General features: G+C 41.6%; 2 protein-coding genes across 4 annotated transcripts in view; one reads left to right on the plus strand and one right to left on the minus strand.

The window, feature by feature from the left end:
• Nucleotides 1-1,957: 1,957 nt before the first annotated feature.
• On the minus strand, nucleotides 1,958-21,689 carry Rbm18 (RNA binding motif protein 18). Of its 2 annotated transcripts, none has more exons than XM_031370045.1 (6): nucleotides 21,319-21,689; nucleotides 18,070-18,198; nucleotides 11,484-11,610; nucleotides 8,484-8,570; nucleotides 6,608-6,693; nucleotides 1,958-3,863 (listed from the first exon to the last, which is right to left on the minus strand). In XM_031370045.1, the coding sequence occupies exons 2-6, from the start codon at nucleotides 18,180-18,182 to the stop codon at nucleotides 3,704-3,706; spliced, it is 573 nt and encodes a 190-aa protein (XP_031225905.1). In that variant the 5' UTR covers nucleotides 18,183-18,198; nucleotides 21,319-21,689; the 3' UTR covers nucleotides 1,958-3,703. The 2 variants fall into 2 exon arrangements, with proteins under 2 accessions (XP_031225905.1, XP_031225906.1); XM_031370046.1 differs by having other exon boundaries at nucleotides 18,070-18,188; nucleotides 21,319-21,421.
• The window catches only part of Mrrf (mitochondrial ribosome recycling factor), a 53,670-nt gene continuing 49,642 nt past the window's right edge, over nucleotides 21,319-25,346 (plus strand). Inside the window, exon 1 of one of the 2 annotated variants that reach the window (XM_031370041.1) lies at nucleotides 21,319-21,542. The gene's annotated coding sequence lies outside the window, so the exon portion shown is untranslated. Of the gene's footprint in view, nucleotides 21,543-21,894; nucleotides 22,015-25,346 lie in introns of those variants that run through there. The other variant, XM_031370043.1, reaches the window with a different exon arrangement.

The following is a 25,346-nucleotide window of genomic DNA, read 5'->3' on the forward strand; positions in this document are numbered from 1 at the left end:
AGCAACTGGGATCCTAGTATCTCATTCAGTGATTTCATTGAGCATGTGTTACACGATAGGCACTGTTTAAAAGTCTGGTGACATAGCATTGACAACGTTCTTTCTTGAAGTCAACATTATATTTAAACAGAGGACAGATATCCAATTATATAGAATGTTGGGTAGTGGTGAGTTAGTTCTATTTAGAAAATAAGAAGGCAAGAAGTGGAAAGTGGCAGGGATATAATTTTGACGGGAGGCCAAGGACAGCCTCTTAATCACTGACACGTGAGGAGAGAAATGAGCAGATGGTGTGGGCCCAAGAGCATCTCAGGCAACAGCAGCAGTTAATGGAACCTCTCAGGGAGTTGTTCCCTTGTACCCAAAGGAACAGGGAGGCCACTACGGCTGAGGACAATGACCAATGGGGGAAGAGGCCATATGAGAGACAGTAGTTAAGCATAAGACATTTGGGACCATATAGATCTTTGGATTATATTCTAGATGTGATGGAAAGCCATCAAATGGTTATTTATTTAAACTTTAAAAAGACTTGCTATGGTGTGCAGGCTCTTCAAGACTTTCTGGACTTAAATGGTTCCACTTCTGCCTCTCAAGTAGCTATGACTACAGATACATGCTACTGTATATAGCTTGAGAATGACATTTCAAAAGTTGTTTTTTTTTTTTTTTGGGGGGGGGCAGTTCGAGACAGGGTTTCTCTGTATAGCCCTGGCTGTCCTGGAATCACTCTGTAGACCAGGCTGGCCTCGAACTCAGAAATCCTCCTGTCTCTGCCTCCCAAGTGCTGGGATCAAAGGCTTGCGCCACCACTGCCCGTCAAAAGAATTTTTAAAAAAAGGCTTGTTGGGTCTTGCGACAAGATTTGTTAGCCCAACTGCTTGAGGTCTGAGACACAAGTTCAAGGCTTACTTGGGTTATAGCATGAGATACTTTCTCAACATGAAACAATAGGAAAGGGCTATATATGTAGTTCAAAGATACGAGCACTTGTCTAGTGCATGCAAATCCCTGTGTTCAACTCCCTCAGTTCAAATACTCTCGACAGAGGCAGCTTTAGTGGTGGGGGGAAAATTAGCAAGGCATTGCAAGATGGATCAGATAGGAGCAAGAGAGAGACAGAACTCAAGGACGATTTGTGGGGGTTCAAATATTTTAAAGAACATGGTGATTACACACAGGAAATGTTTAACATTTAATTTATAAGGCAAGAATACCTTGCTCTTTTATGCACTAGTATAAAAATCAGAAATGGATGGATGAATTTGGCAATTAGCTGCTCATCTTTGTAATAAGAGATAGGGTTGTAGAATGCATGGCTTCATAAAACCAGGGCTTTCTTGATTTACAACATGCTTTGTGTAATGTCTCCTCAGGTGGCCCTTCCCCTAAACACTAAGGTGCCAAGTACAGAAATCCAACAGGTTAGAGTAATGCTATGTGTCTGAGGAAATGTCACACCTTCCACCTTAGTATTCCCATCAACCCTCCACTCCTAAGTATTCCCATCAATTCTCCACTCAAATAAGTCAAAACTAAAAGTGAGATGATTTTGACAAATAGCAACCAAAGAATAATTTCAAAGTACAGATGATCTCTTAATAGTATGGGCTAACCCTGTGATTGAAAGCTTCTTCTCATCAGAGCCTTTCAGCATGTTTATAATGTGCACATTCATTCTGTGAAAACTCGTACTTAGAGAGAAGGAACGTTCATGATACATGCAGGGACTTCAACCTCCCATTTTCCACTCAGCCACCTGTGCCAGGAGACCACTTAGTCCCCTTCCTCACCTCTAATGGCAAGGTTAGGCAGGCAAAGGGATGAAGAGACTTGGCCTGTCCAGCCTTCTAGAGAGAAGGCACTTGAAAGCAGCTACTGGCCGATTTGAATGGAAACCAGTCTACCAGAGAACTGTGATCCAGGACGTGGATGAAAGACGATAAGACCACATAGATACCGTCTTACGTTTATTCACATAGAGGGGTAAGAATTGGTACAAATCATACATTGTTTAAATACAAATAAATAGTTCTAGATTCTAAAGAAACAACTCTAGATAATCCTAAGTATTCTCTAGGTTCCTATTAAAAATAGAAGGCTATTGGCATCAAATTCTACTCCACCACAACTCTTTGAGAACTTAAGGATGAAATGGTGACTTCTATATTCTAAGAAGTCACCAGACAAATGGGAGTCAGTGTTCCCACTTCCCTGAACGAGCTCCCAAGTGGAAGGAGAGTTTCCTGCATCACAGATACACATAACTGATAAATCTGGGACTTATTCAGTATCTAAAGAGAGCTAAAAAGACCGGCCTTGGGAAAAGCAGTAAGAATTCCTCTGAAGCAGTTCTGTGGATTCTGAAACCTCAGAGGTCAAGTCAAGTGTCTTAACCCCAGGAAGACTTGAGTCTCTACAACCCAAGCCATCATGGGTGGCACCTGTGGTGAGCGACAGCGATCTGCTCAGTGAAGAAAGGTGCTGCTAATGAAACAGTCCGTCAGGCCTGGCAGCAAAGTGATCAGCACTGAGCTGAAGGAGCACATTCCCAAGGCTGTCTATGCATGTCTCTATACTACCATAGTCATATGTCCAAAGAGACAAAGATATCTGGAGAGAAGCATGCTGTCAGAATACCGTTCATTTTTAAGCCGTGCAGTCTTCCATAAGGACAGAACATGTGTGGCTGTTATGTCTTGGTGCCTGAGCACTGGCTGCTGACTCCTGCTGCTCACGGCACTTTCCTTTTCAGCTGCAACAAGGTCACTCACCCACTTCTTACAGCCCCATACAACTGTGAGAAAGTAATGGTTGACCGTGACCAATACAGCAAACTTTAGGTTTTCAAAGAAATTCTGCTTTTCTATTTAGATTGATCATGATACAGTTCTAACTGGAACAACCTCATGCTATAAAACAATCTCATGCATAAGTGTATTAAAATCCAGGTTAGTAATAACATTTGGTATTATAGAAGGCAAGGTCATTCAGATTCCAAATTCACGATTGCCAAAGAATAAAAGCTGGATTTCCAAATAGAGTGTCTGTTGTGGTAAAAATGTTAAACGTGATTCTACACTTTGTTGACATAAACAATTTTAAGACAGACACCACATTTTCCTAATTGAGATTTGGAAATAATAAGCATAATTCTTAAACAGATTGCTACAACATTCACTCAAGGGATCAGCTGCTTTTTGCCAAGAATTCTCTTTTTAGTCCAGGAAGGATTTCTACAGTACATTCCCAAACAGTTCTAAAAATGACTGTAAACGTCTCTCACTTCCCACCCTCGCCCTTATTTTTTGTTTATGTTGAGATGTGTATACATAAAAATGCTAAAAGATTTTGGTGGATGTTAATAAATTTAGTTTCCTGATTTAAATAACAACTTTGTATGCTTGTTTTTTCTCTGGCACACTGTGTTTCTGGAGTTACAAATCCAAACAAAGCAGCCAACTAGAGCATCTCAGTGTTCAACTCACAGTTTGGACACATTCCTATTTATTCTGGACGATGCTCAATTCCACACATAGTTCAGGGAAGACATATCCATATGAATACCCAAGCATGTTACATCACCGGCCCTAATGAGAGACCGTGCTCTGTTGGTAGTACCATTCACATCTACAAAGTACATCGGCGAAGGACTTCAGACATGGAGACCATTTGCTTTTGCTGCTCTGGTAATTCATGACCATCATCTTCGAGACTTCCAGGCTGTTCTAGAGTAAGGAGTAGTCCTTTTTTTATCAGGCGGTTTAAAGTAGGAATAAACAGGCGCTGCTGGGTACTCTGCATCAGGATTTTCTGCCATCATTTTCAGCTTTGCTTCAATGGCTTTTATCTTTGCAGTGACACTGGAAAAAGCACAGCAGAGGGTCAGAGAGGGCTGAGGCACACTCAGAAAGTGCTTGCATCTCTCCCCTTCTTACGCTGATGTGTGTTAGGGAAGCAGCATGACATAAAATTATAAACATCAAATGAGAAAAATAAAGTCTGAAAACCAATTATGCTTTTATCATATAAGCCCAGGCAGAGTTTTGCATGTCATATGCCCTTACATAGTCAGTCCTGAGACACAGACCTTAGGTAGTATCTCAGTGCTTGTCAGAAAGTAACCAAAACACAGGACTGACTGACAATGGTGTTAAACGTAGGTTCTGTTTCTTATTTTGCAAATGTTAAATGGCTCGTGAGTGAGAGCTGAGATGTGGATACAAACTGGCTCAAAGACCCATGTTATTAACTAATACACACTATCACACCTTTTCAGCCACTGAGTTTTTTTAAAAAAACTTTTTGTTGGATGTTTGACCTGCATATATGCCTGTGCCTGGTGCCTTCAGAGTCTAGAAGAGTACATCAGATCCCCTAGAACTGGAGTTACAGATAGTTATGAGCCACCATGTAGGTGCTGGGAATTGAACTTACATTCTCTGGAAGAACAGCTAATGTTCTTAACCTCTGAACCATATCTACAGCCCCGAGTTTATTTTTATTAATAAATATGTTACAATGAGTCAGACACCCACCACTGTCAGGACTTTATTGATTCTAGTGCTTATTAATAACCCAAGAAGGGTTACCCTCAGGATTTTATGGATAAATACAAAGGGACATAAGTGTGCCCAGGGTTCACAGGGCTAATAAACTGTAGGATTAGGATTCAACCTGTTTCTTTGTTAAAAAGCCTTTGTTTTTCCTCTGTATCAGAGAGGAAGTAGTACATCTCTGCAGACACAGAAAGGATGAAGTAAGGGATGCTGTGTAAGCTGTGAGGCATTTACTTCTGACTGGGGTCACTGCAGTCCCTGGATCAAAATGCAAAGCACTCAGGCAGTAATGTGCTGCCTCACAGATGCCCCATCTATCATTCATGATGCTGTCGATGGTCTATAGCTTAGAAAGAGTGTCCACATGGTCTTCTAGAGATCTGCAAATGGCATATAGCAGTTGAATATTCCCATATATTTTTGTGGGCAGCCAATTAGAAACTAAGTCAACAAGAAGGGGTCAAACATGAGAAAAGCAGATGCTTTCCTGTATGCATGGATCCAACAGCACGTGACCTGCACAAAAATATGCAGTTTTTTGAAATTCATGCTATCAGAAGTAGCCCTACATTGTATTTCTAAGTGCAGTACATTGTGTTACAAAGATGTAGTTTGGTTTTTCTTCCATCTGCATGAGTCATAGGGAAATACCCTCTTCTACTGAAGCACAGTTGTAAAAGAATGATAAAAGACTGAAAGACTCTCAATTAAAAAGTAGACGGAAAGCACCAGGCTGTGGTAAACAAGCTGCATGCACAGAGGGAAAAGTTAAAGCCATGTTCACTATCACGGTGAGACCACTAAGCATAAGTTAGAGAGCACTACAGGAGAGCTATCAAAATCTCCACGGAGATTAATATCTGACCAAGGAGCATTAGACTTTATGGGGATGATGGTACATGGATATGAGCTCTCAATGACTCTAAAGAAATCACATTTGTTTTCTATGTTATTAATTTCAATCTCTAGACCATCTCCCTTCCCTTGCAGGTTAGTGAGACACTTTAACTCTGTGTGGCTCAGTGAACAGCACTTGTGAGCAGGACATGTTTCCTTCCTGTCTGATGTTCCATGCAAACAGGTATTGCAGAGTTTATAATCTTGCATTAACTGAGAGTAACTGTTGACTTCTGATCCATGGGTGTTCCCTCACATACCTTCTGTTCTCTTGAACAGGCTTAAATATGAATCTTGACATGTATAACCTGGAGGAATCTTGAATAGGAAGTCAAGGATGGTCCATTAGGCCAGTTTTTAAATTCTGGTTCTGTTACTTTACTACCAGCATGGTTTCAGCAGTGATATTTCACTTTTCTAAGCTTCATTTTTTCCATATGTGAAGTGCTTTTTATGGTATTAAAGTATACACTCTAAGTAAAGTTCTTAGCAAAGTTCTTGCTATAGACAGCTCAATAGATCCTGACTATTGTTACTGTTATTATTAAACTTTTTCCCTAAGCTACAGTGCAAAGAAAGAAAACACAAAAACCAACAAAATCCCCGAACACCACACACACACACACACACACACACACACACACACAACTGCTTCTGCTCAACCACTCACTGAACTCCCCTTCTCTACTCAACTCTTAGTGCCCCTGTTTTGAATTAACTCCAAAGCAGCAGCTGACAATTCTTACAAACTGGAACAAAACTATTATAGTTGCTGCAAGGATACATAGAATAAAATGTCTGCAAACATAAGAGAGTCCATGGTCAGGGAGGAATTAGTACATAATGAAAATGCCAGGGACCAAGGTCTCATTAGAATGCTTGTTTTCAGGGTCAGGCTGTATGTGATTCATCTCCCAGTGCTAGTGCGTGTCTATTAAACCTGTTCTTTTTTCAATGAATGGATTCTATAAATGGTGGTACATGATTATAGTGGAGGAGTGTGGAAAAAGAGGAAATATATAGTGAATATTTCTCTCTCAACACAACAGATCTGTGTGATTCTACACTAGATCAAGAGCCTATAGATTCACTATACTGTAAATGAAAGTATTTACAAATGGTTAGTGATGGCCCTACAGATGTCGCCTTACCTGAGGTTAGACTGAGCAGGTTCAGTGCTTGAGGATGGCTCAAGACTGATGGGAAGGATCTTATCATTCTTGTTATGATCATATCTCTGAAAGTGAATAAAAGGGTAAATTATTTCACCTAGGCAGAAATTAGCTCTGACAGTAAGTACTACATGGGTTAAAACACACTAATCCTATCAAGTTTATCACCAGCATATTTCTAGGCAATCTTAGGCCTACTTTATATTTAATATTAATGCAAAAATTTTGTCCTAGAAAAAGAAGTCAAGAAGTCATTAGTCTTTTTTGGGGGAGAGGAAGAATTTCTCAGCTAAGAATTTCACTGCTCAAATTCACAGATGGTACAAATGCACAGCAGGGCTGCCCACTTACATTCTTACAACTGCCATATAATGCCTCTTACAGTATTTGTTTTATTCAAAACACTTTAAAATTCTGTTAGATTCTGCAAAGTACCAAGCATAATACTCAATTCTTAATAAGCCTGAGTGGAGAAGAGGAGTAGTAACAATGTTCAGTGGCGGATACAGAAAACATTACATAGGAAAGGAGTTTAATTTGATGTCAGATAATTACATACTTATTGTGAAAAGTAAATGTGGTACTGAAGAGCAATCAGGAAGGAGCCTCTGGTCAGAAAGGAACCTCGAGGTAGAGATTTCATATGAAAGGCAGGATGAAGGGTGATTTCTGCTGCTTGCCTCTTCATGAGATGCAGGATGGGAAACACTGGCCACTTTGGCAAATGAGACTTAGTTTTATTCTGAATAAAAGTTTTATTTTATTCATTTGATAATTCTGTGTGTGTCTTAAGACATTATCATGACCTGGGATGTACATAGGCCTCACAGCTTATATAACCTGCTTTTCAGCAAGGATATGCTATTCAGGTGTCAGTTTACTCTGAGTTCGTATAGGGAAGTGTGCTGGGAAGCAGGCAGCATGCCTCAGATCAGAACCTGGGTTCATCTAGCTAAGCTCCGGCTCTGATAGCTACAAATCTGTCTGCTGGCAGGTTTGCAGCAAGGGTTGTCTCTTGGGACTGCTGGAGTCCACAAGCCTGCTTTACCACCTGTGTGCCAGCTGGAACAGAATACCTTTTCGTTTGTTTTGTTTTTTTAAACAGTTTCTTTCTATAGCCCAAGCTGTCCTGGAATTTGCCCTATAGACCAAGCTGGTCTGAAAAATCACAAAAATCCACCTGCTTCTGCCTTTCAAGTGTTGGGATTAAAGGCGTGTGCCACCATAGCTTGGCTAGAATACCTTAAAAAAAAAAAGACTCAGCTTTTATAGTACCTTTCCCCAAGAGACCAACTATACAATGGACATGGCAGTATGCCATTTTCAAGGCCTGGAGACATACAGACCCTGCACAGTTCCACAAACCCACACTCTAGTCATTCTCCCAACCTCTGCAGGAGAGAGACTGCAGTGCTTTAAGCACAAAGAACCTACCCACTTCTCAAGCATTTAGAACAATAAATACATGCAAACTCTCCTTAGAGATGTGAAGCTGGGAAGAGTCTATTAATGTCAACAGTGAGGAGTTTTAAAAATAGATGCCCCCCACCCCCGCCCAAGAACAATTTCTATTTTTAAAAAAAAAAAGATGGAGGTCTCAGTGTACACATTAGCCACGTGCAAAAATCAATCAAAGCAGGATCTGTGTGCTTGTGCAGAGAAACAATGAAAGAACTTACTTCCTCTCGAGAAGCTTTCAAGAGAAAAGTCTGGCAAGATACATGGTAAATGCCCGCACAGGAGAGCAAAGCATGGGTATGGTACAAATAGGCTCGATGTAATGGAGAGCTGGGGGCTATTCTTCAGAGACTCAGCTGGGATGAGGTGCTTTGCTGTCTGTCTCCCCTAGACTTACCTTGACTTGAGCATGGGCCCATCGTACAACCAGCTTCTTAGACAGTGCTAGCTTGCCATTCAGACACTGGATGGCTTGTTCTGCTTCCTGTCCAAGACAGGACAAGAGTCAGTCAGAAATTCAAACACTTATTAGTTATCTCATAGGGCCTCAGTAAGTTTCGATAACTGGGTTTCTAATCACATTGCTTTTGGTAACTCGGCTTATAATTCAACTTGACTTATAATTAATTTCAAATGGTAAACCAACAATAACATCTCAAATTTTAAAATGAAACAAAATTTCAAATCCTCTATCATTTGTTGGCAGAACAGCACTTGGCAGGTACTTAAAGTATCTGAATTTGTCAGCTGTAAAATACGGTCATAGTACTTGTTCCCCAGGGGTGGCTGTGAGTCTTTGGAGGGCATGAAAAGCAGGGAGCACAGGGGAGACACTTCGTGTGTGAGCTGACAGCACTGCCTGCTCAGGTGCTATCTTTCTACACACATGCTTTAGCAGGTGTGCAGATTACTACATCATGAACCTGTACTCACGCAGGACTACAGCTTCAAGGATAAGAAAGAAATCAAGCTGGAGAAAGCATGGCTAATCCAAGAGACTGAGCGAGGTATCTGTGTGAGTCAGCCTGTGCACCTGGCTTTCAGCACACAAACTCTTTTGACCCTTTCCTGATCAGATACAGCAGCAACAGGTTAAAAGGAGCGCCTAAAGCTGGAGAAGTCGCTCTCAGCAAACCTGGCTGCACTTTCCCATCCTGACAAACCACTGGTGTCCATGAGGCATTCAACTAAGTGTAACTCACATGTAGTAGGGGTGAAGAGGCCCAAAGGGAAGACTGTAACAAGAGGGAGCGTTGAGGCCGAGGAGTAATGCACATAAGCACAGCACTCTGGTATCAGCAGTGAGTCTCCAGCACTCAGCAGACATCTATTCTATAAACATTTGCTCACTATCCACTGTGTATCAGGCATGAGCTACTCACAGGTCGTAAGAATGCTCCACCATAGCTACAGAGTGCTAGACAGGACACATGCTTTGTTTTACTTGCAGGATTAGAATGTCCATAATGCTCTCTTAGCTCTAAGGTAGCAGCAGCAGCAGAAGCCAACAAGGGATAAGCATTCTAAAGAACAACTGCCATCTCTGTACATTATTCCAAAGTTTACAAGGTCAATAATAAATGCCAACTGTGCTGTCACATGAATATTTATGTATCCTCATAGTCTTCCAAATTGCAAAAGAAAACCTCTTACTTTTCCCCATTTTTAGATAAAACTGAGGCCAAGAGACTTGATCAAAGTTAAAAAAAATGCAGGAATATAAAGTATGTTTTGTGACTACTAGTTCAGGGTTTTTAAATAAACATATGTCCCTCCCATGACCTCTGGTTTTAGTTGTGGGCAAGAATCTTCATCACTCTATCAAGGAAAAGCACTTAAAAATGATTATCATATGAACATTGCTTCTAAAAAGGAGTGGACAATTAAATAACATTTCATTTGTTGCCTATGGTATCTGAAAAAAAATTAGAGGAAATAGAAAATTCTCAGCCCTGGTAAGGATAAATGATGCCCCTGTGCAGTTTTAGAACTCTCAGATGCATTGTTTCTGGTAGGAATTCTGGCAGCTCTATCTTTTTTCCTTACTAGGTTGTCCAGGTGGCCCTCCAACGCTCAACCTTCTTGCTTCAGTCTCCCTAGGGCAGTGCAACTATGCCTGGCTGTGGCAACTACACTAAGGAAAATTATGCATTTGCCTTGATTTTGTTTTGGTTTTTTGAGACAGGGTTTTTCCATGTAGCCCTGGCTGTCCTGTAACTCACTCATTAGACCAGACTGGCCTTGAACTCAGAAATCCACCTGCCTCTGCCTCCCAAGCACTGGGATAAAACTCACCACTATGCCTGGCTAAAAATGATGCCCTTTGGTGATGCCATTCATTCCGTTTCCCTAAATGCAGTGGATGCACATAGTTAGAGCTCTAATAATACCCACTCTATAATGTTTATACAGTCAGTCACTGCTGGTGATTCAAATAATTAACAACTGGGGTTCAGGTAATATAAACCCATATATTAGACAGTCATCAGAACTTAGGATTTTTTTTTCTTTTTCTGAGACAGAGCTTCACTGTACAGCCTTGGCTGGACTGGAGCTTACTATATAAGACCAGGCTGGCTTCAAATGCAGAGATCCCACCTGATCTGCTTCCTGAATGCTGGGATTACAAGTGCCACCATTCCACGCGGCACCTGATGCTTACTTTTGAACTGTACTCTAAGTCACAAGTGAAACACAAATCTGTGATACAGATCACTGAAGAGCAACATGTGTTATGAGCAGGGTTATTTCAGTGGTATTTATCTAGCTAGCGTGAACCCTGGGTTCAGACAGGCATGATGGAACATGCATGGCTTTAATCCCAGCACTGAGGAGGCAGAGGCAGGCACTCTGTGAATTCCTCACTCTGTGAGGGATTACATACATAGTGAGGCTGTCTCAAAGGGGACAAAAAGGGAGTAGACATACTGGCCTTGGGCTTAATCTCAACATCACACAAATAAAATCTGTATGCATCTTTTGAGACTAAGAAACTCTCTCTCATACACACACAAAATTTGTACATGTGTATATAAGTTATGTATGCCCCTGAGTAATATGTGTAGTGCGTGTGGACCCATGTGTGTGCACGTGTAGTGGTAAGGCCAATGTTGAATGCATGCCTCCACTGCTCATCATCTTGTTTTTTGTGGCAGTCTCACTGAATCTATAACTCAAGAGGGTATAACTCTGTTGAAACCAGGGAGAGGATGTTTGTGCAAGCTGTACTACTTAAATTCACTGGTGGAAGGACCTAGCCTTTAGCTCAGTGTGAGGCGCAGAGAGACTAACCAGACATGACTCTTGCCCATGCGGTCTGGTGGTCAAGATATATATATATATATAAAACAGACTATGACAGAGTGCAGACTATAAGAGGTAGAGGGAGCTCAATTACCTGCTTAGTTTCAAAGTTAACAAAACAGTACCCTCGGGGCTGGCCCTCCAAAGCACCCGACTTATGGAAGAGGAAGTCAAACTGCTTTACTTTGCCAAACTTCTGGAGGAGTTTGAGGAGATGGTATCTGTGGAGATAGAAGAACCATGAGTTCACTCAGGGAACGCTGCTCGGCACTGCTCAGCCTCAAATGTAAGATAAAAGAGGGAGGTGATTTACCCCAGGCAAAAGTTCCCTGGCCAATGCCCTGAGCTTTCCTACAAACTTCTGTTAGTTTATTTGGGAAACAGGACTGTTTGGCTCTATTTGGAATGGGAACTAGAATGGTCATGCCTACTATGCATCTGTCCAACACAAAATACCAAACAAAACCACACCTAACAAAGAGCTGTCTGGCATACAAGCACTGTTTGTTTTTCTTTTGAAGAAAAACTCAAAAATAGTAGTCGATCTATTTATTTTTTAATTTCTTGGCAACGAAATAGCTCTTATGAATATCTGTAACTTCATCAGAAACACACACATAACTCTCAAACCTACCCTGAATCAAAAACAAACAAAGTTGTAAAACCACCCCTACTCACACATATAAAAGCCAGTCCTAAAATAGCTCTCTATTACACTTTGTAGCTAATCATTAACCATGTACCTGAGAGAGACTCTACTAGAATCCAACTATAGTTAGTGGCACTTCCACAGGACTTAAAATATGACAGGAAGTTAGGACAACATGGAAGCCAAACAAGACTGAGGCTGCTCTCACACCATGTAGGGGACACTGGCTAGCTCTGTGAACCAGCCAACCTCAGTTTCCGTAATAAGAAAGAGTCAAGGAAGGAATTTATTTCTGGCAGAGGTTCACCCAAACTATTTCTTTGCCATTCTGCTTATCCCATTCTTATGGACCTCACTCATAACACTCATTGGTTCCTATAAGGTTTTTGAGTTGTTCGGAGACAGATGTGGCCTTAGCAGGTAGCTGTGGCCAATCTCCATTCTGATTTCCTGTCATCCGATGTAAGGGTGAGACAAACCAACAGCTCTCCCATTTCCTTTTCCTCTGGCCTTCCTCCTGGCATCCTCTAAGCTATTCAAACGGAGTCAAGGCTTTCTCTAAACAATGCTGTCCCCTTGATACTAAAAAGGTATCAGCCCACATGCTAAATGTGTTACTACTTGGAATTCTACCTCATGGGGAGTCAGGAAAGTCTGCCAGGCACATTTATATTCACATTGTTTTCTAGGAGAAACACACCAAAAGTATATTCTTGAGCAAGGTCTCCTTTGGGAAGGAGGGATAGGAAATATATCACGTTGCACTAAATCTGACACTAATGTGTATCAATAAGCACGTCCATCATAGTTGGGTGTCTGATATCATCGTAGAAAGATACAATACAGGTCTAGTACTGGGATAGGATGAAAGGCTCCCAAGTCCCACTGTGGATAGTAACCTGGTCCTTGGACTAAGTTTGAAATAGAAAACAACCTGGTACTTAATAACTGCTTCCCATCAGGAGACCTCAATTACCCAGTGAGAATGTAGGACTCTTGGGGGGAATTGGGAGACATCTCAAATCTCTGTTCTTGATTATCTGGACAGGCTTATAGCAAGGCTGTCTCCCCTCCAGGCTTCAATTCATAGCTACACCTGCTCTTACTACACCCATTCAAACCTTTACACCATGGCAATGCCACAGAATGGTGGGGCAAATGCATTTAAAACAAAACAAAACTTAAGGCTAGTACGGCACAGCTATCTTTTCATTAGCTCCGTTTTGCTAAATAGCAGGAAGGTAACGCGATTGGCATTTCCTAGGAAATGAATTTTAATTTACTCAGGGAAAAAATGCCAACAGATTATTCATTGTAAAGCTAACAAACACATGCTGCCTGAGAAGTGTGACCTTAAGATTCCAGGAACATCTGCTTAGGTCTGTGTCTTTCAACTTCTCTAAGATTTCTTTTCTTGTTTGATAATTTCTTGAAATTATCGGAACACTGAAACAAAAGGAATGAAATGTTTACTCCTTTGCTTCCTGGAGATGGGGACTGCAGGCTCAGATAGTGAAAAAAGCCTGAAGCCTCTTGCCTCCACATCTGCAAGTACTTTCATCTGCTGCTGGAGTATGGGAGCTCAGTCCTCATCAGCAGGCTTGCTTTCCTTAATGAAATGTGCACCCTGCTGCCTTCGGGAAAGAGAATTGGTATACTTGTCCCCCACACACTTCTGTAACCCAATCAGGGCTTTCTTCTCCTAACGAGTCATTAAAATAGTCTTCTTGCTTGGTGGCACAGAAGCAATCACCTGTACAAATGCTAAAACAGATACCTACTATGTGCTAAGGACCTTTATATGAATAAAACTGTCTTCTAGGCCCTCAATGATGGTAAGAGGAAAAGAAAATGCATAATCACGCGGGGGTTGCAGTGAGGAGTGTGGGAAAGCCTGAGAAAGGGGGACATTTGAATGCAGTGTTAGCATGAGTGAACACCATGCAATGAGAATAGTAAAGTCTGGAAGAGAGTATCGAGGAGGGACAGGTCATGTGGAATGTGTATACAAGGAATTTTGTTTTGAGGTTATAGGAAACAGAGGCAACAGAGAGCTAATGAAATGATCTTGAGGATTTTTTTTTTTAATTTAATATATAGTGTTTTTAGAGAAAAATTTCCTTATAGCCTATAGAAATTATTAAGAGGAGAACTTTTTTGTCCTGTGCGCTACACCTTACTAAATGCTTTATTGTCTCAGACTTAAGCAAACAGCAAATATCATTTCATGCAAACCACGGCCTATGAAGGAAGAACATGGAATGGACTGAGAGAGAAAAGACAAACACATTGCTGCTACAGGCTCGTGCATCTATTTCCAGTGAGTCCTGGTTTACCCAGTTAATCCCCTGAAAGTCAGCACCAGAAGGACACTTGCCCCTGGTGGCTTTCTACCTCCTTGGTCTTTACTGCAAACTGACTTCTTCATCACTACTCTATGGTCAATAGGCGTTTAAGTTGTTTACATTCCCCAGGCAAGACCTCTCTGGGATTGAGGCCGAGTCTGAGCCCTAGTGTTATAAAACAAAAATAGCAACATCCTTCAGAATCATCCTTCCTCTCCACTCTTCTCCACTCCCATTTTTCACATCTCAGACTTACCCACCAATCTCCACGTTCACTGCCCTATCTGTGTGGCAGGGCAACAGGTGAGTATCAGCCGACTAACCTGCACCCTCAGCCTTGAATCCCCCACTAAAACATTACTACTGCCTTGAATCGGGTTCTTGTTAAAAATCCTTGGGACATTCCACATGAACTTCAACTTGTCTGAATACAATTTAAAGAGCCCATCTTCACCTGACAGTATTCAACCTTCCAGCTGCATTCATTACCATTTAGTACTCATCCTTGCCTTAAGGCAAACAGTCCTTTTGAATCTGTTTACATGGAGCCTTCTTTCTTAACCATGACTTACCTACATTTATGGTTCCTTCTGCTTAGAAGGCACTATTAACATTTCTACAAATGTTCTCTCTCACACTTACATGCAAAAGTTACTTTCTTATTTTATAGAGCACATTTAATATTTGAATAAGAATAAAGACAGAATGTCAATCAACATCTAAGATACTAACTTTTTGGCTTCTCTCCTGAAAGTATTGGTGATATTTAAAGGTAATATTCTAAGCTTATAGTCCAGGTCTCACAGTAATTTAGAAATTTCCACGTTTAAATTCAAAACAGGATGCTTTAGGTCATGGTTACTCAGTTACTCTGACTACCAGAACATCTGAGTAAAGGTGCAGTGAACTAGGAGGAGGAAGGTAGAGCTATCATAAACTGCTTTGTAAATCGAGCCAACTCATGTAACTTTCCTTTCCCTATAAGAATGGCTAATCTGTTCCACTCACCTAGGCTATTATGAGGACTTCACAGAGTGTTAGAGGAAATGTTTCTGCTATTCAGTTGAACATTCTCACTTTACAAAACCATGAGTTACAAAGAAGCTGAGGAATCAGAACACAGTGGGAATTAGTGGGATTTAGGCTTAACTACTGCTGTAAGAGCAAGTGCCCACCACTCCCTCAAGACCTATTTAGTCACATAAATGCCTCTGGCATACAGCATAGTTGTGAAACAGTAAGCATTGATAAGACACTATGTTCACAAAAGCTCAATCTTACAATATAGCAATATTTGGGAGTGGTTGTATTTTAAGTATTCATGTAGGTTCACTATATCTAACACAGAAGAACAGGATCCAAGAGTTTATGTAGCCGAACTGTGGGTAAGAAATCACCATGAGTGCAAAGAACATAATGTCTGAGTGCCAGACTGTCATATTCTTGAAAAGAGACTGAAGGATGTCCTAGTATAACTTAAGAAGAACCAAGATTAATATCCAAAAGACACAGATACACACAGAGCAACCAGAAGTAATGACAAAATAAATGTGAGGAAAATGAAGGGCAGATTGCATTGTTTAAATGCTGTTTGAAAAACTACCATCAAGGCTGGAGATTGCCCAGTGGTTCAGAGAATGGATGTTCTTCCAGAGGACCTGGATTCCACTCCCAGCATCGACATGGTGGCTCACAACCATCTGTAATTTTATTTCCTCCAGGGCATCTGATGCTCTCCCAGGGCACTAGACATACATGCAGCCAAAAAACCACCTGTGTGTATAAAATAACAAAAGCAAAAAACCACACCCTACAATTGTATCAGATAATTTTAACTAGTCCTGACAGTTTCCTAAAAAGAGGCAAGAGAACATTTTTAAAGGACAAACATTCAAAGCAACTTCTGAAAGATACTAAGAAATAAGGTTAAGGAGCTGGGATACAGGCATATGAAAGAGGATGGATCTGGTGAAGAGGAAATGCCAGGAAGTGGCAGCAGTGTTCAGTGGGGTAAGCTTAATTAGGAAAACTGGAAGACATTCTGCAAATTTCCCTTGATGTAACAAATCAGTTTGTTTGAGAGGAAAATCATTTCAAGGTAAGGAAATCATAGAAGAAAAATAAGAGAAAATTGTTTTGGCACCACAGAAATAGGGATACTACGGGTGCAGTACAGCACTTTCAGCCAGCAAGGCTCTGACATACAGCTGGCATTTAATATCATCTGCCTTTGACTGAAACATGAGAAAGTCTTAATCCAATATTCCTGTTAAAGACGGAATTCAGGAATACACTCATACCCTCATTCTGACATAAGTCTTGGGGCAGATGCCCTGTGAACCCCTCTGACAAGCAGCAGGACAGGAGTGGCACAGGAGCCTCATTACAGAGAACTACAGCCAACACGACCGGCACTGTTTCCACGCCTTAGATTTCCATTCAGACAAGGAGAGGTGGGAATGGAAACACTCTGGGGAACATCCCCTTGTAGCCTGCATTTTAGATGATGGAAAATTGACATGGACAGATATCAACGAAGAGCTTGTGCTGATTCACATGTCCATAAGAGAGGATGTTAATAAATAAAATCCACACTCCAGTGTTCCCATGGCCAGAGTACCATGACATAAAGACAACATATCTTCAGTATCACTGTAATTTATACCCAATGATATCACATTTATCTGATCTGAATCTGTGCAGACTCAGGAGTAAAACTCTGTGTTGTGACATAAAATTACATCTCTTTTCCTCTTTCCTAACCCCAATCCTTAAATAAACCTCATCTCATCTCAGACTCAAATGAGAGGGTTTCTCTCTCAAAGCCTTTGTGTTTACTTAGTCCTAATCTACGAATAATTCCAGGACTGTTGGTTTATTCCATGCTTGCTTTAAGTACTTATTCCACATAGACAGTCTACTCACCCCTCACTATTCTGCCACCAATGACCACGGGCACCCTCACCCCTCTAACCTCCATGGACCTAGTAATTCTCTGCCAAGACATTCTTTTCATTATAAAGGGTCTGAAAGAATGAGTGGGAGTGAGGACTATGAATTCAATTAGTAATGTGATCTTAGGCAAGGTAATTCTGCCTCTTAGAGTCTTATTTCCTTTATTGCAGAGAGTTGATGGTGTCAGAAGTCTCCAAGTTATCAGGACTCATGGTAAGTGTTTAAACCACTTACCATGGTGGTGCTGGGTGTCCAACAGGCACTCTAGTCTCTTAGTGAATGAGTGAAAACCAAAGGCACTAGGGTGATTTCCCAGATCCCTTCCCACTCACTGTCTACAGTTCTGTGGCTGTTCACTGCCATCAATCAAGTGGGGTCCATATGTTTATTCACAAAGATCCCAAGACTATTTGTTCCTCCATTTGGGAGACAAAATATGCCTCAAGTTGGTTCTACAGTGATTCTCCAGAAATGATGGGAACAGAGTTGAACAGTTGGCAAAGAGTCCCACTCTTTGTTGACTAGGAAGAAAGAGGCTTATGTTTGAAGGAAACCAAAGTTGCCCTCACAGTTGTATAAAAAATGGGAACAGGCTAAGAGCAGCATCGTGTCCTCTTTAGAGAAAAATTCCAATATAAATGAAGGGATCAAGATGCTGCCACTGCTCTGAAAAGTCTCCTGAGCATCCACAGCAGATACTGAATCTCTCTGGACATATCAACTGGACTTACTCTGTGATTTTGGGATCCAGGTTGCCAATCCATAATCGGTGTCCTTCTTGTAGAGAGCCCTCTGAAAGGATGGATGCATTCTCGAGGGGAAGAGTTTTGGTTTCTGCTTCCATCAATCTCTAAGAAATACTAAAGGCAATGTGAACATTCAGGAAGGAGAATAATACAATCTTGTGTGAACATGAGACTTCACATGCAATCCAAATATATATCCAAGGAAGGCATGCTCTCTGGGCAGTCTTTTAAAGGCCTGTTATTCCCCAACTGGGGTCCTGGACCAGTTCCCTTGGGACAGCCCTTCTGGCAGCCAGAGTTACCTTTTAGGATAAAGAGGTACTGTTATGTGGAGAATCTTAAGTCTTCCTGACTAATGCAGGAAGCCAAAGGCTCTATCACCACATAATACTCCAGGAAAAAAGGATACACTCTTGATGGTATTGAAGGGAAGAAGCATGGAAGAGCAGTTTATGTTCCTGTTCTTCTTGGAGTAATACAAGTAAAGAGAGGAGGTGGCACAAAAAATAGGAGCACAGATTCTGGAGTTGGAGCTGGATTTGAAAGCAGACTGTCTTAATTATCTAAATTTTATACGCCTCAATCTCCTCAAATGTAAAATTAGAGGCAACCGTTCTTATTTTACAGGACAGTAAGTAGTCAATATATATTAGCTATTGGTCAAGTTTACTGTTTTGGAAAAAAAAGTTTACTGTTTTGGTAATAATGAGAGATGGTTCTCCTTAGTTATTACAGTTCTCCATCTGCTTTCTTTGTTTAACTTTTGCAAGTTATTTCATAACTCTTCAGTTTAATTCCCTCATGAGGACAATATCTCATTAAGGTATGTAGCTCTGCCAAGTTCTACTCCTAAAGCCTTTAGAATCATGCTTCTTAGAAGTATTAAGACTGATAAATTATTCCTAGTCTTCACTCCTGAAGCATCTCACCTCACAGAAAGGAGAATAAGGATTGTGATGAAGATGGTAATGAAAAGAGCAGAAGACTTCATTTTTAATTGTTCTATTTCCACTGGAAGTTATTTTTCTTGGTACCTCACTTTCTTTGTTCTTATTTACTTCATTATCATGGTGTGGGGGAGGGGGAGGGCTGTGCTATCATGTAGCCCAGGCAGTGGTCAGAAGACAACTTTCAAGAGTTGGTTGTTTCTTTTCACTTTTACTTGGGTCCTAGAGATTGAAGCCAGGCTCTCTGGGTTATATGGGAAGCACTTTTAGTGGCTAAGCCATCTTGCTGGCCCAGTTTCCTCATGCTTTAAAGTAAACTTTGAGGGGCTGGAGAGATGACTCAGCAGTTAAGAGGACACGTTGCTCCTGCAGAGGACCCAGGAGTTCAGTTCTCAGCACCCACTTGGTGGCTCACTTCCTTCAGAGATGAAACACCTTCTGACTTTTTCAGTCACTGTATACATGACATACACATACATAGATGCAGGCAAAAGGCTCTGTCTTAGTCAGGTTTCTATTTCTGCACAAACATCATGACCAAGGAACAAGTTGGGGAGGAAAGGGTTTATTCAGCTTACACTTTCACATTGCTGTTAACCACCAAAGGAAGTCAGGACTGGAACTCAAGCAAGTCAGGAAGCAGGAGCTGATGCAGAGGCCATGGAGGGATGTTCCTTACTGGCTTGCTTCCCCTGGCTTGCTCAGCCTGCTCTCTTATAGAGCCCAAGACTTCCAGCCCAGGGATGGTACCACCCACAAGGGGCCCTACCCCCTTGATCACTAATTGAGAAAATGTCTTACAGCTGGATCTCATGAAGGCATTTCCTCACCTGAAACTCCTTTCTCTGTGATAACTCCAGCTTGTGTCAAGTTGACACAAAACCAGCCAGTACAGGCTCATATAGAGAAAATAGACCTAAAAGATCTGTAAAGATAAACCCTGCTTTCCTTATTAGTTAAGGTTGCTGAGAAGAAAAAAATTCAGTTTATCAATGCAAAATGAAATTTTAATAAATATACAATATGATAAAGGAAAGATAAAGGGACTGGGAAGATAGCTGCCTATACCAGATTTCAGACCACCTTCCTAGGAAAACAAACCAAACAAAAAACCCAACCCAAACCAAAACCCCAAACTAAAAACCAAAATATGTATCTTCTGTATCTAGAAGTGCCTCAAGCTTAGCTTTGTATGAAATACTCTCCATTCTCAGAAATTTTTGAAAGGGAAAGAGAACTAAATTTTAAAAAAGAAAGAAAAAAAATGGGCAAAATAATGAGTAATTATTGACAGGTACTGAGACAGATACTATCTCTTAACAACTCCAGTTTAGTTCCCTCGGGAGGACAGTAGCTCATTAAAGTAAGTAGCTCTGCCAAGTTCTACCCCTAAAGCCTTTAGAACCATGCCTAGAACTCAGGCAACATTTGAGAAGGGTTTGTGACTGGGGGTTGCACTACTTCAGACTGAGAAAACTGGATTTGAAGGCTAGAGCTTCTGATGTTCTCATGTCTAAAAGCAACTATAACACTAAAAGATACTTAAAAATGCCATGTGTCAATAGGAAGAATACAAGACATGGGGCTAGAGAAACTCGGACTCAAAATCAACTTTTCCAACTACTGTGCCTTTAGTAACAGTCCCTCCTGTTGGTATCTTCCTCACGATCTCTGCTCTTGTGTGTGAATACAATGGGTTTACTTTTTGCCTATTTTTCTAAAATAATAAAAGCCCCTACAGCATGGGGCCTTGATCATAGTTCTATGCCCAGCACATTGTACACTGCCTGGCTCAGAGTTGGTAGTATTTTCTGAAAGAATGAATGAAACAAAGTCAATTCTCTTCTTTGCAGAGATGGAGACAATTATTCCTGCGTCACGTGGCCATTTTAAATAAGAACATACATGTGACAGCTCAGCCCATGAATTTTTGAGAAACAAACAGTAAAGTCTAATAAGTTAAGTATGTGACTATCAAATCTTTTGGGGGTGGCAAAGGCGACAATTCCTTAGAGTAACAAGTTCACAAATGCCAATCTACTCCTCCCAGCTGAACAATATCTACTCTAAAAGTCAGGAGGGGACTGGGGTCGCTTATTCCTACACGCTAACCTCCGGGTCAGGCCAGCCACCAAGGTTTCCCGATTCCTGGCAGCGAAGTCACTAATAGGATTGTTATTTCCGGCCAGAGACAGGACAATCCGGGGCGGGGCCTAGAAGCCAGCGGGTGAGGGCAGCCTTCGCCAAGGCCCCGCGGCCAGGATGGCGCTGAGCTTCGGGTACTCACCCGCTAGCCTCGAAGCTGTGCCCTCAGCTCATGCCCCGAAAGCAGCTTCCGACGCTGGGGTCCGAGCGAGGGACGGGAGGTTACCTCTGGCGAGACACCACTCGCTGCCTGGACGCCCGTGACGCGCTACGCCTGCGCCGCCGCGCCGGCCCGTGACGTCATGACGCCCGCACCTCCGCCTGTGCTGTCTGGCGTGTGTTTCTCTATAATCCCGGCTGTAGCTGGTGAGTGGCCTCGAGGGGGGCTATCAAGGAGTGGGCAGGATTCAGGTGCTGGTGACACTTTTTCTAGGTTCTCGGAGGGACCTCGTAGGGCTAGGATACCATCCGTGACTGGTTCGGCAGAGTTCGGCTCGACCTTAAGGCGGGGGGTGGGGGGAGCGGGGGCGGGGCGGGGCTTCTATGCTCTCAAGGGTGGGGCGAGGCTCGTGTCACTCAGCCGACATTTAGAGCCTTGCCTGGGAACTTGGTCAATAGTTCCTGGTGCTTAAGACGTCACCTGACAGGAATAATGCCTACACGCGGAGGTGTAATTATCCCCAGTGATGAAGAAAGAAAAACTCAAGCGCTGTCTTTACCAAGGTCGCGCGGCTCCCAAGTGATGGAGTTTGAATTCCGTCCAGGCCCTAGTCGAAAGCCTGGGCCTTTTAAAATCCTCATTCTGCAGTCCTGTGGGCAAACAGTTGTCATTTTGATGGTACTTTATCATTCCCGTGACTCTGGCAAATTTTACAGATTAAGATCACATACTTAGAAAGCAAGACTCTTGTCTAGGCCATCTCAAAGTTTGGTGTCTTCTTTTTTTTTTTCCTTTTTCTACCCATTTATTAACTCATACACAACTAGTTGTCTTCCGGATTGTTGAAGCAGTAAGTCAAGCAACGTTCGGGACAGTAATGCCTGTCAAAGTGACTAGCCACAAACACTCCAGCCCCATGTTAATCAGAAGGACACTCGATGAGGTCGACTGATTTTGCCATTTTCATCCACTTTATAGTATTTCAGCACAGCCAACTTAACCTTCTTTCTCTTATTCTTATTCTTCTTGGCAGTGCTATAAGACTTTATCCTTCTCTCAGGACCACCATGAAGTCTCAGCACAGGAGGGACTGACAGTGTTGAATGTTACAGTCAGACAAAGTATGGCCATCTTTCAGCTGCTTGCCAGCAAAGATCAGCCTCTGCTGGTCAGAAGGAATTGCTTGAATCTTGGCCTTTACATTTTCTATAGTGTCCTCCATAAGGATCTTTTTCTCTTCCCCTGAAAAGTCTGCTTCGGGGGGGGGGGGTGGTTCCACCACAGATGGTGGATCTGAAATGCAGTGCTTTCTCTTTTGACTACATTCCATTGCAATTCCCAGAATCTTGGAAAACTTGTAGTTGGAAAGTCAGGAAACTATCAAGTTGATTCCTTCAGTTAATGGCTGAGGATACAAAACCAAACTAGGAAAAATTATTTGCTGTAGTTCTCATCTGAGGTAGAGCTGTGATCCATGCTTTTTGAACATAGGTGGTTGTGAATTCCAGAGTTGCATGTGATAGAGATTGATGAGGTGGGGATATTGAAACCTTTTGTCTACTTGTTAAATTTTTACTATTCCTCCTTTGGCGTGTGCCAAGGACTTTTGGATGTTGTATTGAGTCAGACATTCCAAATACCTTTCTTTACATGATACTGAATTTGAAAAGAAGCCCATCGTGTTCCAAGCACACAACTGGAGATCCAGGGGATAATGGAAACAGTGTTGAGAAATAGAACCCAGGACCAGCCATCAGAGGTGTAGATTCCAACTCCGATGCCAGCATTTTGACATTGGGCAATGATTTAATCTTTGTGGAAGTCCATTACCATATTTACCACATTTGTATGATGTCTATATTTTTGTACTATACTAAGTATAGGGTACGGTAGTAAACAAGTAGATTAGTAGGTAGATTCATGCACTAGAGCTGTCATGGAGTTCCAACAGTCATATGGAGATATTTAGACAAGGATCAAATAATTACACATATATTTACTTTTATTGTTAAAAATTATGTGCTGTGATGAAGTATTGGCACCAGTTTAATTGGAATGACCCTGTGCTCTGACAGAGTGATGGTTAAGATGAATGGCAAAGAAGAATGGATGGTAAAAAGATAAAGGGAGAGCACTCCAAGCCAGGGGCTTGGGGATGGGGGTGGTGCATGCCTTTAATCCCAGCACTCAGGAGGTGGAGGTAAGTAGATTATCTGAGTTCGAGGCCAGCCTGGTTATAGACTGAGTTCCAGGATGGCCAAGGCTACACAGAAAAACCCTGTCTCGTAAAACCAAAAAATATAAAAAGAAATGTATGTTGTGTATTAGTACACAGCTGGTTGGAAGGGGTTGCTGGAGCAGTGGACAAACCAGTATATAGGTTCGTAAATGTATGAAACTCCTTAAAGAGTCAATAAAAGTATTATTAAAATATTCATTATTTAAAATGAAAAAAAAAAGATGTGGTGGGAGTTGTTGCTGAGAAGGACTGACCTCCTCAAGGTCACATATGTAGTTAGTGGGGAGACAGAGTCTCCTGTGAGTGGGTTAAGTCATTGGAGCACACTAGAACTCTCATAAGTTTCTCCTTCAGTTTTAGTCCTTTGTGTGTGCTGACCTGTTCTCGTCCCTAAGGTTACAGACCCAAAGGGCTGCTTTACTGAACTTCCACTGTGAAATTTCCTGGCTTCTGTGTAATGAAACGTATGCCTCAAGCATTCCAGCAATGTGGTTTATTTATAGAATTGTCTTCCGGTTCACTTGTATTGGGTCTGCTTTTTGGTACTGTATTTTCTGTCAAAGGTTGTTTATTTCTAACCCATTTTAGTTTCCTGTTGCTTTGTGGATTGGTATTATAGCCCACAACAGGAACTCCAGGAAACCTGTCATATGTGCTGCCAGATTGGGACGCTGTCAATTAAAAATAAAATCACTGCACATTATTATATACCCATATTTGGGTATAGATGTGAGTTGGACATTGGCTATATTAGGTAGAAACTTAGATTTAGAAGTGTCACTCAGAGCCAGACTTTTGTGAACAGTTTTTCATAGTATTTGACTATTCCATATCGTGGACACTTAAACTCTGAGCTTCCATGTTAACATGTGCAAAGTGGGGACTGTAATGCTTTATGTGTGGCATTATGGACAGGAGTAAAGCAAGCAGCCCAGGTCTGTGTTTGCAGAGGCTACACAGGCTGATTGCAGATATGCAGCATAACTTGCTGTCAAAAATTCCATCAGGAGAAATTGTTTGCCTTTGTGTTATTCATGGTTTTTTCTTTTTGGCTTGCTTTTAAAGACAGGATCTCATCTAGTGTAAGCTAGCCTCTAGTTTGCTGTGGAAGTGAGCCTGACCTTGAATTTCTCCTATTCCTCCTCTTCCTCTTGCCTTACCTCCTCTCTGCTGGGATTATAGGCAGGCCTCACCACACATGGCATTATGTGTTGCTCATCTTTTCATTAAAAAGAAGTCACAATAATAATAATAGTCACATGTCTTGATCAGTATTCCAGGTACCATGCTGGATGTTTTACAGGTTTGTGTATATTTTATATGTACTCAGTATTTCATTTTTAAATGAGGCTTATCTTTCTCATTGGTAGGGAAAGGATGAATTGCCCCAGGCAGAAATTCATATCCATGTCTGACTGAATCTAGGCCACTTTACACCTCAGTCCTGACATGTGTGCAATTGTCTTCCTCCTATCTGACCCTCAGGAAAGCTGATAGCTATCAATAAGCATTCTTTTTTGTGTCCCTGTCATCTAGTAGTCACCAAGCCAAGTCTTTTACCTGCCTAACCTCATTATTCCCAACTTGAAGAAATAATTACCAGTCCCATTTTACAGAAGAGAAAATGAAGATGCAGAAGGGCGAATCTGTCATGGTAGATTTGTGATTGGGCTTTATGTTCCTGCTGTAGAAGGCCCGCTCTTGTTTACTCCATTATGCTGCACCAACATTTTAGCAGTTGTTTTTCAATGAGATGTGATTTTCAAAGATA

This window comes from Mastomys coucha, unplaced genomic scaffold (genome assembly GCF_008632895.1).
Source record: "Mastomys coucha isolate ucsf_1 unplaced genomic scaffold, UCSF_Mcou_1 pScaffold15, whole genome shotgun sequence".
NCBI lineage: Eukaryota > Metazoa > Chordata > Mammalia > Rodentia > Muridae > Mastomys > Mastomys coucha.

Bases quoted from the DNA above. Each gene is read 5' to 3' on its own strand.
- Rbm18 (XM_031370045.1), bottom strand. From the start codon at position 18,182: ATGGAAGCAGAAACCAAAACTCTTCCCCTCGAGAATGCATCCATCCTT. The intron at 8,571-11,483 runs GTAATTGAGCTC...TGTCTTGGACAG, and splicing joins TTAACTTTGAAACTAAGCAG to GAAGCAGAACAAGCCATCCA. The intron at 6,694-8,483 runs GTAAGTCTAGGG...ATTCACTTTCAG, and splicing joins GGGCCCATGCTCAAGTCAAG to AGATATGATCATAACAAGAA.